Source organism: Teleopsis dalmanni, chromosome 1, assembly GCF_002237135.1.
Source record: "Teleopsis dalmanni isolate 2A chromosome 1, ASM223713v2, whole genome shotgun sequence".
NCBI lineage: Eukaryota > Metazoa > Arthropoda > Insecta > Diptera > Diopsidae > Teleopsis > Teleopsis dalmanni.
In genome coordinates this window covers 96,750,813-96,767,029 of record NC_051846.1, presented here as the reverse complement: position 1 = coordinate 96,767,029, position 16,217 = coordinate 96,750,813, and the positions used below count along the sequence as shown (strand labels likewise).

General features: G+C 31.6%; 1 protein-coding gene across 1 annotated transcript in view; it reads left to right on the top strand.

The window, feature by feature from the left end:
* The window catches only part of LOC119689491, a 5,678-nt gene extending 1,090 nt beyond the window's left edge, over nt 1-4,588 (top strand). The window contains exon 2 of the mRNA XM_038104328.1: nt 15-4,588. Coding sequence (XP_037960256.1) covers nt 15-4,588 — 4,574 coding nt within the window. The remainder of the gene's footprint in view (nt 1-14) is intronic.
* Nucleotides 4,589-16,217: the final 11,629 nt, after the last annotated feature.

Sequence of the window (16,217 nt, the reverse complement as noted above, 5' to 3'; positions counted from 1 at the left end):
TGATGTTACAAAAGAATGTTATTATGGATTAGCAGCTCAAGGTATTGATGTTAAATCTTGGGACGCCACAATGGTTCACGTAATTATTAGAAAGCTAGACAAAGCTTCACATACAGCATTCGAGCAATCGTTAGAAGACAGCCGAAGAATAATTTCATTAAAAGAATTATTGCGGTTCCTAGAAGGAAGATTTCAGGCATTCGAATCAATGACGAATGAAAACCACAAACAAAGTCACAAACCACGACATCCAGCAGTAGCACTTGCAGCTACAGACTCAGGATCAAAATGTATTACTTGCAATAGTAGTCATCAATTATTTTCATGCGAAACTTTCAAACGTAAATCCATACAACAGAAGTACGATTTACTAAAACGTCATAAATTGTGCACAAACTGCATGAAACCTGGTCATATGGCATTACAATGCTCCAGCAGGGGTTCTACTATATGCCAAAGAAGACATAATACACTGTTGCATCAAAATAGACACCCAGTTCAACCATCAAATCATATGTCAGTTGAAAACACTTCAAGGCCACTTGCACAAACAACTCTAATGTCGTCCATCAATCATGGTCATACCAGTTGCGTTCTTTTGGGAACAGCAAAACTTTTAGCCTCCAACTCTAATGGAAGAACAGTCGAGTGCAGAGCAGTATTGGATTCAGGTTCACAAATAAATATTGTGACTGGACGACTGGCATCCAGATTGGGGCTGCAAGTAAGCTCCAGTTCGATTTGCATCGAAGGCATAGGGATAGGTAAATTGAGTTCAAAAAGTCGTACAACACTTTCTGTGCAATCAAAAGTGACCGATTACAAAACAATACTTGAAGCATTTGTGTTGCCAAAAATTGTATCCAATCAACCATCGCAACACTTACAAATTTCAAATTGGAATCTGCCCAATAACATCCAATTAGCAGATCCTACATTCTATAAGTCTGACAAAATTGATATGTTGCTTGGAGCAGAATTTTATCATCAACTCCTAAGTCCTGGTCAAATACAACTTTCAAGGGAACTACCAATTCTACAGAACACTGTGCTCGGATGGATCGTATCTGGAAAAATCCAAAATGCTAACACAATGATTGCAACATGTGGAATAGCATCAGAAGATAGTTTAGAAAACGCAATAGAACAACTTTGGAAGGTTGAAGAAGTTGATACTCACTCAAAGGTCTTATCAATAGCAGAACAACAATGTGAAGCTCAATTCACTCAAACTACATATCAGAATGTTACGGGACGATTCATCGTTCGTCTTCCTTTTATAAATGACAGATTCGCTTTGGGAGATTCGAAAGACATTGCTACAAATAGATTTCTAGCACTAGAGCGTAGACTTTCAAAGGATAGTCATCTCAAACGACAATATGTAGAGTTTTTAGATGAATATGAAAAATTGGGACATATGACCGAAATAGATATTGAAAGGATTATGTCACCACATTACTTTATACCACACCATTGTGTGCTTAAACCTGATAGTACCACCACCAAGTTACGTGTGGTATTTGATGCATCATCCAAGATAACTTCAGGACAATCTCTCAATGATTTACTACACATCGGACCAACTGTTCAAAGTGAATTACTGTCTATTTTATTACGATTCCGTCTTCCTCGTTATGTGTTTACAACAGACATTGAAAAGATGTACCAACAAATACTTGTACATCCAGAAGACAGACAATGTCAGCTTATCGTTTGGAGAAATGAACCAAGTCAACCTATAAAATACTTTGAACTCAACACAGTAACATATGGTACTAGATCAGCACCGTATCTAGCAACCAAATGTTTGCAAGCTTTAGGTGATGACAATATGCAAAATTATCCATTAGGTGCATCTGCTCTCAAACAAAACTTCTATGTAGATGACTGTTTACACGGGGCAGATAGTCTGAGAACATTGTTGGAAACTCAGAGTCAATTAAACAAAATACTGACAGCAAGCGGTTTTAAATTGAGAAAATGGTGCGCAAATCATCCAAGTCTACTACAAGGAATTCCACACAATGACTTAGAAGTCAATTTAGATTTAGAAAATAATAACGATACAACAAAAACTCTTGGGTTATCCTGGTGTCCAAAATCTGATAGTTTATGCGTCAAGGTTAAATTGGAACCTGTTTGCAGCACGACGAAGCGCAGTGCAACCTCAGATTTAGCAAGGCTATTTGATCCACTAGGACTTTTGTCACCAGTTGTGGTGATGGCAAAGATCTTTATTCAAGAATTATGGAATTTAAAAATGGATTGGGATGAAAAACTGCCGACTGAATTACATAAACAGTGGTTAGAGTTCCGGAACAATTTGACGAAAGTAAATTGTCTGCAGATATCTCGTCATATTTTCAAGGGCGAAGTTCCTGCCAACATTCAATTACACATCTTTACAGATGCATCAGAAAAGGCATATGGTGCTGCAGCGTATTTGCGATCAACACTTCAGAATGGTCAAGTTATTGTACGACTATTGTGCGCTAAGTCTCGGGTTGCACCTTTGAAAAGGTTGACATTACCTCGTCTCGAACTTTGTGCAGCTGTGGTTGGCGCAGAACTAGCAACAAGAATAAAGAACGACCTACAAATAAGAAATTACCAGACGTTCTTTTGGTGTGATTCACAAATAGTGATATCATGGATCAACTCTCCATCATCAAAATTTCACACTTTCGTTGCAAACAGAGTAAGCAACATTCATCAATTAACAGCCACAAGTCAGTGGCGCCACGTCAGTTCGAAACACAATCCAGCTGACATTTTATCAAGAGGCCTTGCACCCCATAAACTACAGTCATCAAGTATGTGGTTTTATGGACCTATGTTCCTGCATGGTCGGGAAGAACTATGGCCTTCAAAACCATCATCAGCGTTAAAATCCGAAACCCTCATTGATCCTGAACGGAAGAAAGAAACTCAAGTATCTACATTGTCTGTTGTTGAAGGCACAGCAAATCCTGGAGAGTTCATATATTCAATAAGACACAACAACTCATTTGGAAGACTTCAACGGATATTATCGTATATTTTAAGATTCGTAAAAAGAATCAGAAGAAAACAAAATGATCATTCAAGCAATTTTTTGACTCCAGATGATCTAGATGCAGCACATCAGGTCATCATCAAAAGCATTCAATATGCAGAATTTAAAAATGAAATCAAAATTATGAAATCTGATGGAAGAATAAATAAGTCCAGTGCATTGGCATCACTGGCACCTTTTATTGATAATACAGGCATCATAAGAGTTGGTGGACGTTTGGATGCAGCCTCATTATCATATGACGCCAAACATCCTATGTTGTTGCCTTATAACGACCCCATTGTCAAATTAATAATGGAACAAGTCCATAAGAAATACATGCACTGTGGTCCGCAGTCTCTCCTAGCTAACATGCGTCAACGATACTGGCCAATTAAGGGCAAATTGATGGCAAGGTCAGTAGTACAACATTGTGTACGTTGTACTAAAGTAAGACCACGATTTTATGAACAACTGATGGGTAATTTGCCAGCGACAAGAGTACAACCTGGGCGACCATTCCTCACCACTGGAGTGGACTTTTGCGGACCTTTTTGGATACATTACAGAATCCGAGGCAAGAAACCACACAAGGCATACATTGCTGTGTACTGTTGTTTTACAACTAAAGCAGTTCACCTCGAAGTAGTTAGCGATTTAACCACAGATGCATTCATCGGATCGCTGAAACGTTTTATTGCTCGAAGAGGACACTGCAAAAATTTGTTTTGTGACAATGCCACAAATTTCGTCGGAGCAAGTAATCAATTACTTGAACTTGCAGATTCAATTCAAACAAGCAAGGCACAAGAGAAGATAATTAACGAATGTAATGAAAGAGGAATAACATTTAAATTTATACCTCCTCGTGCACCACACTTCGGTGGACTGTGGGAAGCAGCAGTCAAATCAGCAAAACACCTATTGATACGAAGTACTAAGACCACGTCACTAACATATGAGGAACTAGAGACTGTGGTACTAGAAGTCGAAGCAATACTGAACTCTCGACCATTGACACCTATGTCAAGTAATCCGAATGACTTGTCAGCACTAACACCTGGTCATTTCTTAATCGGAGAACCACTCACAGCAATGGCAGATGCAAAGGCCCAATCAGGAAATATAAATTTGGTGACAAGATGGAAATTAGTCTCTCGCCTCAAATTGGACTTTTGGGAACGTTGGAAAACCGAGTACCTCACTGAACTACAATGTCGACACAAATGGAAAGCAGCCAATCCAAATATAAAAGAAGGTACTCTTGTAATCATCAAGGAAGATAATGTTCCTACATTAAAATGGCCGCTTGGACGTATTGCAAAGGTATATAAGGGAGATGACGGTCTAGTTCGCGTGGTTGATGTTAAAATGGCATCAGGAACTCTAAAACGTCCTTTGACAAGATTAGCACCTCTGTTTCCAGCCGATGAACAATCTCCTGCTTCTGATGAACAACTTTCAAAGGTTTTTCCAAAGGCGAACTCGAAAACACCACACGAAGGCACAGATCAAGACGAGCCACCTAAAAAGAATTACAAAACCAGCTAATTAAGGAAAACTTGACATATCTTCCCTCTAGAGTGCGACTAAACAGTATTCATCATCATACGATAAGTTATTTGGCGTTGTTAATTTCTATAACAATAATAATAATCATTACTTGGAAAACCAAACATAACAGATGTCAGAAACACACAATAAGCGAAATTTCAACACAAGGAAATGATATGCAGAATGCAGAATTACGTCAACAAAATTTGGACTTCACTGTGACCACAACCTAGGACAAGTTGAGTTGGCACTCAACGGCGGGGAGAATGTTTATGTTTGCATTCAATATTATTTAATATTTTTGTTTTTTTTGTTATTTGTTTACCTGTGTTTACATATTATTTGGGCCAACACTGCGACCAGTCATTGACCAACGAAAAGTGCAATTTTGCATTATCAGCTTTTCTTGTTGGTCAATGCACTGAAGAAAGTGTGTAATATGTTGGCCTATAATTATGTCAGCACAGCGTAGGCAAATTTATTTATTTGTGAATTATGCATTAATATTTATTGTCAATTAATGCATAATTTAATAGCTTGTTAATCAAATAATTTTGTATAAATATAAGAAATTATGTTAATAAAATTCAGAAGGAAAAGAAAAATCAATTATAACTTTCTTACTTTCTCGCATCGGTTAGTTTGGGTTTCAAGTGCTCAAACTAATCAAAATAGAAAATACAAGTAGTTTGGGTTACAAGTGCTCAAACTACATTACACATAAAAAATTGGCTACCAAGCTAACACAGATTAAGGATCTGGGTTAGCACCAAGTAGCGTACATAGGGGATAGAGATAGAGGATAGAGATAGAGGATAGAGATAGAGGACAGAGATAGAGGATACAGATAGATGATAGAGATAGAGGATAGAGATAAAGATAAAATAAAATAGAACTGCGGCCCTATGCTCTTCCTAGGAGTTAAAGGATTAAATATATATATGTTAAATAAGATGAGTGTTTTTATTGTCCGCAAATCCTAATTGTCAGTCTACAATAAATTATCACTCTATAAACAAATTCACTTTATAAAGAAATATGCATTTATGATGTAGAACTGTGGGGCTGTGCCAGAAAAGATTGCTTTGCAACTTTTCTTTTCCTATAAAAAATGTAGTAAATGCACCATTCTATGTATGAAATTATGAACGTCATCGTAACCTTGGTATGCCAAGGTTATACACGCCAAAGCCCAGAAAGAGCGATTAACTTGGCATTTCAACATTAAAGTTTCCGCTCGGCTGAAGCTTTGACAGCTTAAACGCACCACAGTGTCAGACCTCATGTCGTTATTTAAATTAATTTAAATAAAATTGCTTTTTGGTATATATGCATTAGTAATAGTTGTAGTAATTAAATTTCATTCTCTTCTTACATAAGAAGCATTAAAATGGGAAAAATAACAAAATACTTATGGCTTATTAATATATAAGTCAGAATATTGCGGAATATATTTTATTCAAAAATATTTTTTTAATTTTTATTTATTTAAAATTGCTGCGTAAATATTAATCCTTACAGCTTTTTAACTTTTTGATATTTGTCGTTTCGTTATTTCAACATTTTATCCGAAATGATTTTATTTTATTTATTTTTATTTTATGAATAAGCAATATAGTGCATTAATCATAATACAGTTGAAGGTCACAAATTAGAACTCTCTGAAATTCGAATCTTCCAAAATTTAGAATTGAAGTTTGTAAACGCTCTAAAATTAGAATTAAAAATTCTAATTTCTGAGCGTTTTTTTTTTGTATGGATTTATCTATGTCTATTTATTTCTGTTCTTTATCTATTTCTGTTCTTTTAGCAGAAATAGATCTGAACAATAGCAAATGTTCTATACAAATAGAACATATTGAAAGATAGAATGAAGATGTGCCTTATAAAGAATCTACATATGAACCCAGTAGTGATGTTGAGTATTCAGATAGAAGCGAATGCGATATTTTTGAAGTCTTAACAGTTGTTTTAAACTCGACAACCATTGAGAACGATAATAATTTAACGAAATGATGAAACAGTAGTGAATTATTTTCTACTAAACACATAAGCAATTTGCTGGCTCTCCACAACGATATAGTTATCTCAGATTTAAAAAAACCAAAAAAGCAAACAAATATAACTCAGACTATATGTCACATTAAGATTAGTTTTAAACTTGCCGATTGTGCCGTCTGCGTCTCTATTAACTTTGAACTTAATTTCTTAACTTTGAACATTATCGCAATTATTTTTACTTTTTTTAATACACTCCATTTTTATATAAAAAAAATATAATATGTACATGTGATGCAATTGGAGTAAATATTTATGTTTTGTTGGATATAGTTAAAAAATACAAGTTATATGTATTCCCCCGGGATTGTTTAATTTCGTTTTCATATGTTTATTAAATAAAATAAAGCGCAAATAAAAAGAAATATATTGTATTTTTTTGATGAGTTTTCTACATTTTTTTATTTATATTCGAATAAAAAATTTGTCCAGAAATTAGAAACTTTCAGAAATTAGAATTACCTTAAAAACAAAGTGGTTCTAATTTGCGAGCGTCAACTGTATAATGTTAATATTTATCTAGCGAATATTGTTGGCACGTACCTCCGTGAAAATAAAATTTACAAAATGTACAGTATTTCTCATTGTAGCTATTTCATACCGGTTTCGTAAAACTGCCAAAGTAATATCGTCGTCATCCCCAAACTGCAAAAAAATATTCTTCTAACATTTTCGAATAGCTCCAATTGACACTGTGTTCCATGATAAAGCAATTAATGAAACCGATTCACATAGATTAAACTATTTCAATTCATTGTGAATTGCTTTGAATGGATGAATGGTAACATCCATGACTTCGATAAACGGAGTAACATTTGGCAGCTTAGATTCTTATTATCTACAGTTGTTTTGGGCTAGTTCGTCCTGCGGATCGCTGGAACGAAAAAAAGGTATATTGCTCGCTGTGGCAATTACGGTGGTCGTAAATATTTTCATAAATTCATAGTTATTTCGCTCATAATATTGACAAATATCTGCATAGAATAATTAATAAAGTATGTTTCTAGCTAAAATTTTAAAATTCCTTTTTACGGTTGAAGACTTAATCGTTTGAAAAATTATCCGTTCAAGCTAAGCAAACTAAACACTAATGAGCCTTTAGTATTTTTATGTATTTCCAACCAGAAACTTATGTATGAACACTTAACTTGAGAATTATTGCTTCATTTCTCTTTTGTTTCAAAGGAGCACACCTTTGCAAACTTGTCACTATGATATTAAATTCTTTCGAGGGTATTAACAATAGGCGTTTTCGGTGTTTCGCAACTGCGGCAAAAAATACATACTGGCCTATACTTGCTAAGCGAAACATTGGCATTAGTGTTGCATTCTGTCAAGTGTTGTTTTGGCAAATAGTAAATCTTGCATATGTACACATAATGCAAGCAAATTACATTTTGTGTAAAAATAAATAATTAATATAAATTGAAAATTAAAATGAATACAGAATTAAAAGGAATGGTAAAAGTGTTGGAAATTTTAAAATAAAACACTGCAATTTTTTTCTTTTTCCCAATTTTAAAAATATGAAATTTTTGAATTTCGTTTGAATTTTTGTTTACATATGATTTTTGACACATGATTGTAATATTGGTGGGAATTTCCAATGAAGGTTCACAATAGTTCTCTTATTGCGTTGGTAACACTTTTTTCTTTACTGGCCGAAGTGTGGCTTCAGTATACAACTTCTGGCCTAGATAGAGAAAACAGTATTGTTGTTTTGCGTACATTTCGGCCAGTACAGCTCAGTAACTTGCTGTTTTTTGCTATACTTGCTTCCGAAAACGCCTAATATTACAATCTTGAGGGTCTGGATCATTATTGCTTTAAAAGCAATTTCGCCCTTTTTGAAGTATTTCTTTTTGTCAAAGGAAACGTAAAAACTTTTTTTAAACTTATGCTGTACCGATTAATAATATAGTAAAAAAGTTTTTGAAACTGAAAAAAAGATTTTTATTTCCAAAATTTTCAATGCCCATAATTTTATCATTCTACCCATCGTGTTGAAGGTGAGCGCGTGAAAATATTTTGTCGCAGAGTATTGATACAAATTTCTACTGAAATGTAAATCCTTGGCTACACAATTCCAAGATTTTAATGCGATTGTGTTCACAGCCAGCAGATTTAAACCAGATTTAAAGAAAATCTCGTAACGAAAAAATTACCTCCAATGGCCATAATTTTCAGCTGTGTTCTGTGTGTATAGCTATTGACTTTGCTAAAGTTTGTTTCAAAACTGATTTAAAGAATCAATTTTAGACCTTTCGGCTTATACTAAAGCTTTACGTTCAGAAATTTTTTTATTTTGCAGCTTTTTATTCTGCAGTTCTAACATTGTTAATATTTTATAGCTCAAACAAATCTGTTCGTCTTAGTAAAAGAATATAATGTTTTTCTTTCACAATTTCTTCCAAAGTTTTCGATTTCTTAATTACAACAATGAAGTCTTCTCATAATTTTCGTTTTCTATAAGTTCCTTCAGACAAAAAATTGTCCATTTGTACTTTGTTACCACATTTTATTTGGTTACTATTAGATAATAGCAAATTTGAAAATTTTTTGTAATAACAAATATTAGTATTATTTGCAACTTTTTTTTTTCCAAATTACTGTTAAAAATGGCTGAAAATACATCCTTCTATGTGGTAAAAAACATTAACGATTGTTCATATTAAAGTTGTGTTTATGATTAAATAAATTATCCAGTACTTTTTGTAATATAATTGTCGCTTTGAGTAAGGTATTACATATAAATAAAAGACAAATAAATAATAAATAAATAAAAATTTCTTGATCACATGATCAATACTTTGACCTGCGCTAACATAGATAAAAGCATGAGTGGAATTTAAAAGTGTTGACTAATAAATTGGATATCTATAATTGATGCGAATTTAAGGATTAACTATATTGATATTGATTAAAGATTCTGATCTTCTAAATAAAGGAAAGACCTCTTATAGTTCCTACTTGCACTCTTTACGTATTTTTATATAAATAAGGCTATTTATAAGTTTTTTTTCGTATGTTAATCTTATTAACCATTAAATAACAACTCAATAGTGTTATATGTTTTTATTTATTTGTCCAAATTTTGTTTTATATATGTTATTCAATCCAATCTTTAAATTACAATTCAATAGTGTTTCTTTATTTGTCCAACTTTTATTTCAGTTCAACTTGTATTACTAACTTATTTTTATACTCTTTACACGAAAAAGTGTAAAAAGGGTATATTAGGCTTGTCAAGATTTTCGTAACGCATTAAAAGAAACGTCGAAAATACCATAAAGTATATATCAGTATATGCATATATATATATACTTTTTCAGTTTAAACTACTCTCTCAGTTTTGAACTCTTCGAATAAAACTTTACACACATACTTTTCGGGAGCGGACCTTCTTCACTATTCCAATAATAATAAGCGCTGAAGGTGTAATTGACAAACATCTCTGTACAAATATGAGCATCTTTGGACTCCCGCCAAACCTTATTGATACCATGCAGAAGTCAGTTATTATCGATACCTGTCATATTACCTAAATTCTTATATAGAATATATAATATATTTTGTTTTAATTTAAGGCTTTCAAAATGTATTTTTTATTGTACATTGTAAAGCTACATTTGATTCTATTGACAGAGAAGCAATGTTTTTAAAGTAAACTTATTATAGAATAGTTTCAAAAACGCTAAAAATATTGTGAAAATTATATTGTATTATAACGTAACGGAATGGGATGGAAACAGCCTTTGTAATTGGTTTCCAATAGGATCTGGAGTAAAATCGGGTTACCTTGAACAACTATCTGTCCGATGATTAAACACTTTTGTATGCAAATGATATCGTACTTATAGCTGACTCATCAATTGCATTGCGATCTGCGACTAATACATTATATGATTACTGTATGTTATCGAAGCTTAAAATAAAGGTCTAAAATTATAATGTTTAAGAAGAATTGCAGGAGGCTGGTAAAACATAGAACGAAACTGTTGAATATATAAATCATGATTATAGCATTGAAACAATCAGCCAGATTTTGTAGGAATTTGGAAATCTCATACGAAATAACCTACTAATCAACAATGATAGTAAATAAAAACTGGCCATATCATTATTTTAAATAAAAAACCATAATGTGATAATAGGAGTTAAAATAAAGATCTACACATCAAATGAACCATATGTGCATTACATCTATAAAAGTTATCAAAATTCGTCAAAGAAGTTCTTCCGCTGCGAGTGATGAAGGAACTTGAATTCTCATGAATTTAATACAAGAATGAACTGTTAATAAAATAATAAATAGTGTGGGTTCTTTCTTTTTGATAAAAGTAAGGTTACTCCACGATTTTGTATGATTATGTAAAATATGTTTGACTGCAATAATAAAGAATATAATAAACACAATAAAGTTAAACAATAGTATACCCATATTATTCAATAAGGCACAACTTTAAAAAGTAGTGATTGACGTTGCGCTATATACAGATTTCTGAAATTTATAGTTTATTGTGACACTATTTTGAGGTTGTATATAGTGAAACTACAAAGAAAGCAAACTATTGGATTTGTTTTTGTCTTTAATATTGGTCAATGTTGGTACCAGCCCAGCTTTTCTATATGTAGGAAGTTGAATGTTGCTTATCTAAATGCATCCAATAGTTTAAGCACGAAATCGATTGGTGTGACGAGTTTTTGTGAAGTTTTTTTTTATCAAACTACAACTTATTCGAATTTTAAGTGACTGTCGGTCTAGAACTAATTTCAGTGGGTCGTTACTAAGAATGATAAGGATATTTTGTCATTCCAATACATGAATAGAATAGATTAAAATAAAAAAAATAATGACAAATTAATATAATAAAATTATATATTTTTTAACCAAAAAACAGAATAAAAAAAATCAAATAACGAGAGATGTGGTGGTGGTGTTGGAATTTACGATATTTTATTTTTATTTTATCTTCACTACAAGTTATCGTCTATATTTCGTTGTTTCTTTAAAATTTCCTTTTTTGTATTTTTGTGAAACTAGTTGAAATAAATAATAGCTGCCTGTTAGGAATTTTCTGATATAATCTACTATTTTAAGCTTAAATTTTTTAAGTTGCATTAAATTATTATTTAATGATTTTTGGTTTGTTTATAAACCATTTTTATATTTATTCATATTATTAAAATAGTTGGAATTTTTAACGAAAAAAACTTTTTTGTTTCAGAAAAATATGAAATCGTAATGGGAACTCGAATTCACTGGAAAATTATAATAAAATGCATCAATCGAAATTCTATTTATATAATCATCACAGTAATATACTAAATATAATATACATAAATATTAGAATAAGAAATGTTCTTCATATAAAAATGTTAGTGATCAGTTTTTGTAATTGTATGCCACATCTATTAAAATAAATCGATTGTATTGCGCGCACATAAAAATATACTAATTCAAAGTTATTGCATTCCAAATAATTTTTTTAACTTGCATTTATTAAAAAATACCTACAAAATTGTAAAATTTCTTGTTTTATTTCATCTTACTTAATCGGATTCTTAATAGATAAGCTCAATTACTTAAATTAGCTCTTGGATATATTTATTTATTAACAATTAGCTAATTTAATGGTATATGATTAAGGATAATATATTCAAAATATCAGTTCAAAAAAATTAAATGGACGAAGTAATCTTCATAGACCATTTATATTGATTATGTAGCGGATTCCTTATATTCCTCGTCTTCCGCATGCCTTCTAACTTTGGACCTGTACGAAAATGGATGAAATGGAGATTAACAAGACAGCAAATTAACTATCAGGAAATTTTAGCTTATCAGCAAATTAAGACCTGTACAACATTACGTAGTTTCGATTTTCATACGTTTGTTATGTTCTTCAATACTAGGAGCGGTTAGGATAATATGATCTAAAAAATTTGTACAGCCTTCTTGATTTTTTAACAATTGTCCTAAATATCTTCGAAAAATTGCAGGCGCACTAACAGTACCGTATGGAAGACGTTGGTACTGAAAAAGACCGATTGAGTATTTATTACTAACAGTAATAACGATGATTTGGGAATCATCGTCCAGCTCAATTTGTAAATAACCAGTCTTTAAATCTATTTTTGAAAAGGTTTTCCCGTACCGAATAGTGTGCATCGAATAATTCTACATCAATTTGCGGATTCTCAGTAGCTTTAAAATCTGCATATGAGTCATTCTTTTACAACTCCGACACCTTTTTGACCTCATGATCTCCGATTTGGCTGAAATTTTTATATGAGATCCTTTCATAACATAAGAAGACCCGTATCTCGGGAAGAAAATTTGTAATTTGTGATTTTTTCCTAGGAGTTATGGACCCATGAGGTTTTGAGAATTGGCATTGTAAACACATTTTCAAATGGGTGTATCTCAAATTCTATAAAAGATAGAAACTTGAAATTTACAGCGTTTCAAAGATAATTGATTGAATTTTTATAAAATTGTTTAAACAATTAAAATTGTTTATATTTAAGTACTAATATTAACTATTAAATTTCAAAAAAAATTTTTTCTCAAAACCTATTTTTTATATTTTATTTACATTCAGTTTTAAATTTTACTACGAAATAAAAATTTTTGTGATGCTATTATTTTTTGAGATTTTTTAATATTTTTTTTTCTCCCGCAAAACACTTCAAGTACATGCGTACTACATTTTCATTGAATGAATTTTGAAAGAATATACTACATATATTCTTATATAATATTTTTGATTTCGATTAGTAATAAAATTCTACATAAAATCCAAAAATTTCAGGACGATATTGTCATTAGAAGTACTTTTAAAAATTTATTTATCCTTCATATCACACCAAACACATACACACGATTTTTCAGTAAAAACAAAAAAAAGGCATATGTCACAAAAATTTTTTTTTTAGTTTTGATTCAAATTAATATATAAATTCTACTTCAAAAATATATATTTCGACTGTGATATTCATTTCAGAAGTAATTAAAAAAAATTAATTAATGAGGTGTCCTTCACATTACTCATACGCACCATAGTACCATTAAATCAATTTTCGAAGGAAAACTATACAAAAACCTTTACTTTTTATTTCTAAAATAAATGTATACATAAAACATAACATTTTAAATTAGTTCCGCATTATTTCTGTTTTTAAATTATGAATTTTAACATAATTAAACCGTTTAATAAACTTTTTTCTTATATAGATGAATTAAAAAATTAATTAGTTTCGTACTAGCCGATCTACCTAGAAAACTGCAGCACATAATTATACCTACCTTTTTCGGTGAAGTGTTATTTTGCTACAGTTGGAAAAATACTCTGCACAGGTAAGAAATGTTACAGGAAAGAAACTGTAAGGAGCTAAAAACAAAATATTTTTTTATGGTTTTTACATTGATATTATTAATTTTCATTTCATTATTGATACATAATCTGTAATGTCTGAAGAAGAAAATATGTTTGCCATTAATACTTTTTTGGAATTTGGAATAAGGCAGTGAAATTTTAATGTGCCTTTAACTGATGTAGCTGATTCAAAGTGGTGTTTTAACTTATTTCCTTCAGCTTCGTAGTCTTTTAATGTTGAGAAATGGCACACAATATTTAGCAAACATTGCTTAGCCAAGTTAAATAATTCCTTTGGAGTTTGGATGGGATTATTTATTCGTTGAAGGCTAGCTCTTGCAGCATTCCTCTCTAAGGTACCAGCTAAGCCGTCGCATGGTCCTTTGCCGTGTGTCGTTGGAAAAAAGTGCTATTCTGCTTCCAAACCAAAGTCCGCTTTGTGATGAGTTAAATCAATAAAATTTTTTTTATTTTTATATTGTGAACCCGATCCATCGGAAAACTAAATAATTTTTTTAATATCCGTACTAATTTTTTTATTGAATTTGATAGCGTATTTCTGGAACAAATGTACAGCAGTTGTGTTGTGATGTAAACAGTCAGATATGCAAACAAAATTTTTTATTTGTAGTTTTTCATTTTCAAGACGGTGGTATATTGCAAAAATATGAATTGTTGCCTGATTATTATTCCAGTGATTACCTTGAACAGAGTTTTGAAAAACAAAAGCATAATTTTCGGAAAAATCACACAAAACTATGCATTCAGTTTTTGTTAAGTTGCTTTTCTTATCATTTAAAAACTCTGCCTGTTTTTTAACGATAAAGGAATGCAACACCAATTTGTCTAAACCATCTGTTAAGGATTACAAATATTCGTCTATTTGTGATGTCAACGTTTTTAATGTACTTCTCTCTTCACGAACCCATTGTTTGTATGTAACGGTGTCAATCATGTTTTCATCAAATATCTCCAGAAGTTGTTCATTGATATTTTCAGTTCCAGGACATTTGGCGCAGGTTCCTAGAAAACATTTTGTGCGTGAAGTATTGCAAATCATGCGCTGTAGGCAATCTTTATAGTTATTTATCGGCTTTCTACTGCATGCAATCAGTGCTTTTATATTCACTCCATCTACCATTAATCGTACGTTTTCGTGTATGGAGCACACACAAACTGAATGTGTGCCGCTTGCTCCTGCAAGAACGCAATGTTTGAAAAACTACATTACAGGTCTGGATGGTTGAGTTTAAAAGGAGTATGCAACTCCTTCAATTTGCTTAGAATGAACCGTTTTTGCATTTGTGTTCTTTTTCCGTCAATTTGTAAGGATACGCAGATTTTTTTTCCCAGGCATTACTTGACTGTTTTCTTCACATTCGTAAAAATTGAAAGTTCTATTGGTTACATATTTTCCTAGCGGTGGCTTTTTGGATTTGGGTCTTCTAAGATTCATTTCTCTGAAACAAGTTTTTTAGCAACAGTAGTCATACATTTTGTAGCATTTGAGAAGTAAGTCGTGACCCTTTCGGATAGACCAATTATGAATCACACCCACTATTTTTATTATCATAGTTCTATCTGCTGTGCCATTAAAATTTTCCTGCAGATTTTTTAAAATTGATGCGAGTCATCTTCTTCATCCCTATTCTTAGAATTATCCGCAGGAATATTAAAAATTTTGAATTTGTGATTTATTTATTCAATAAAAATACTTCTGAGAATACTAACGTCCTTAAAAGTTTCATTTTTATGTAGAATTTAATGATAAACTCAATTCAGAAATAAAAAGTAAAAAGAAAACATTTTTTTGAAATTTAATTGTTAATAATAGTACTTAAACATAAACAATTTTAATTGTTTAAACAATTTTATAAAAGTTCAGTCAATTATCTTTGAAACGCTGTAAATTTCAAGTTTCTACCTTTTATAGAACTTGAGATATAGCTATTTGAAAATGTGTCTACTATGCCAATTCTCAAAACCCCATGGGTCCATATCTCCTAGGAAAAAAATCACAAAATTTTTTCCCGAGATACGGGTCTTCTTATTTTATGAAAGGAGCTCATAAAAAAAATTTCAGCCAAATCGGAGAACATGAGGTCAAAAAGGTGTCCAAGTTGTAAAAGAATATACAGTAATCGAATTTAAATCCAATTGGACATTTATGGGAACTTTTGGAACGAAAA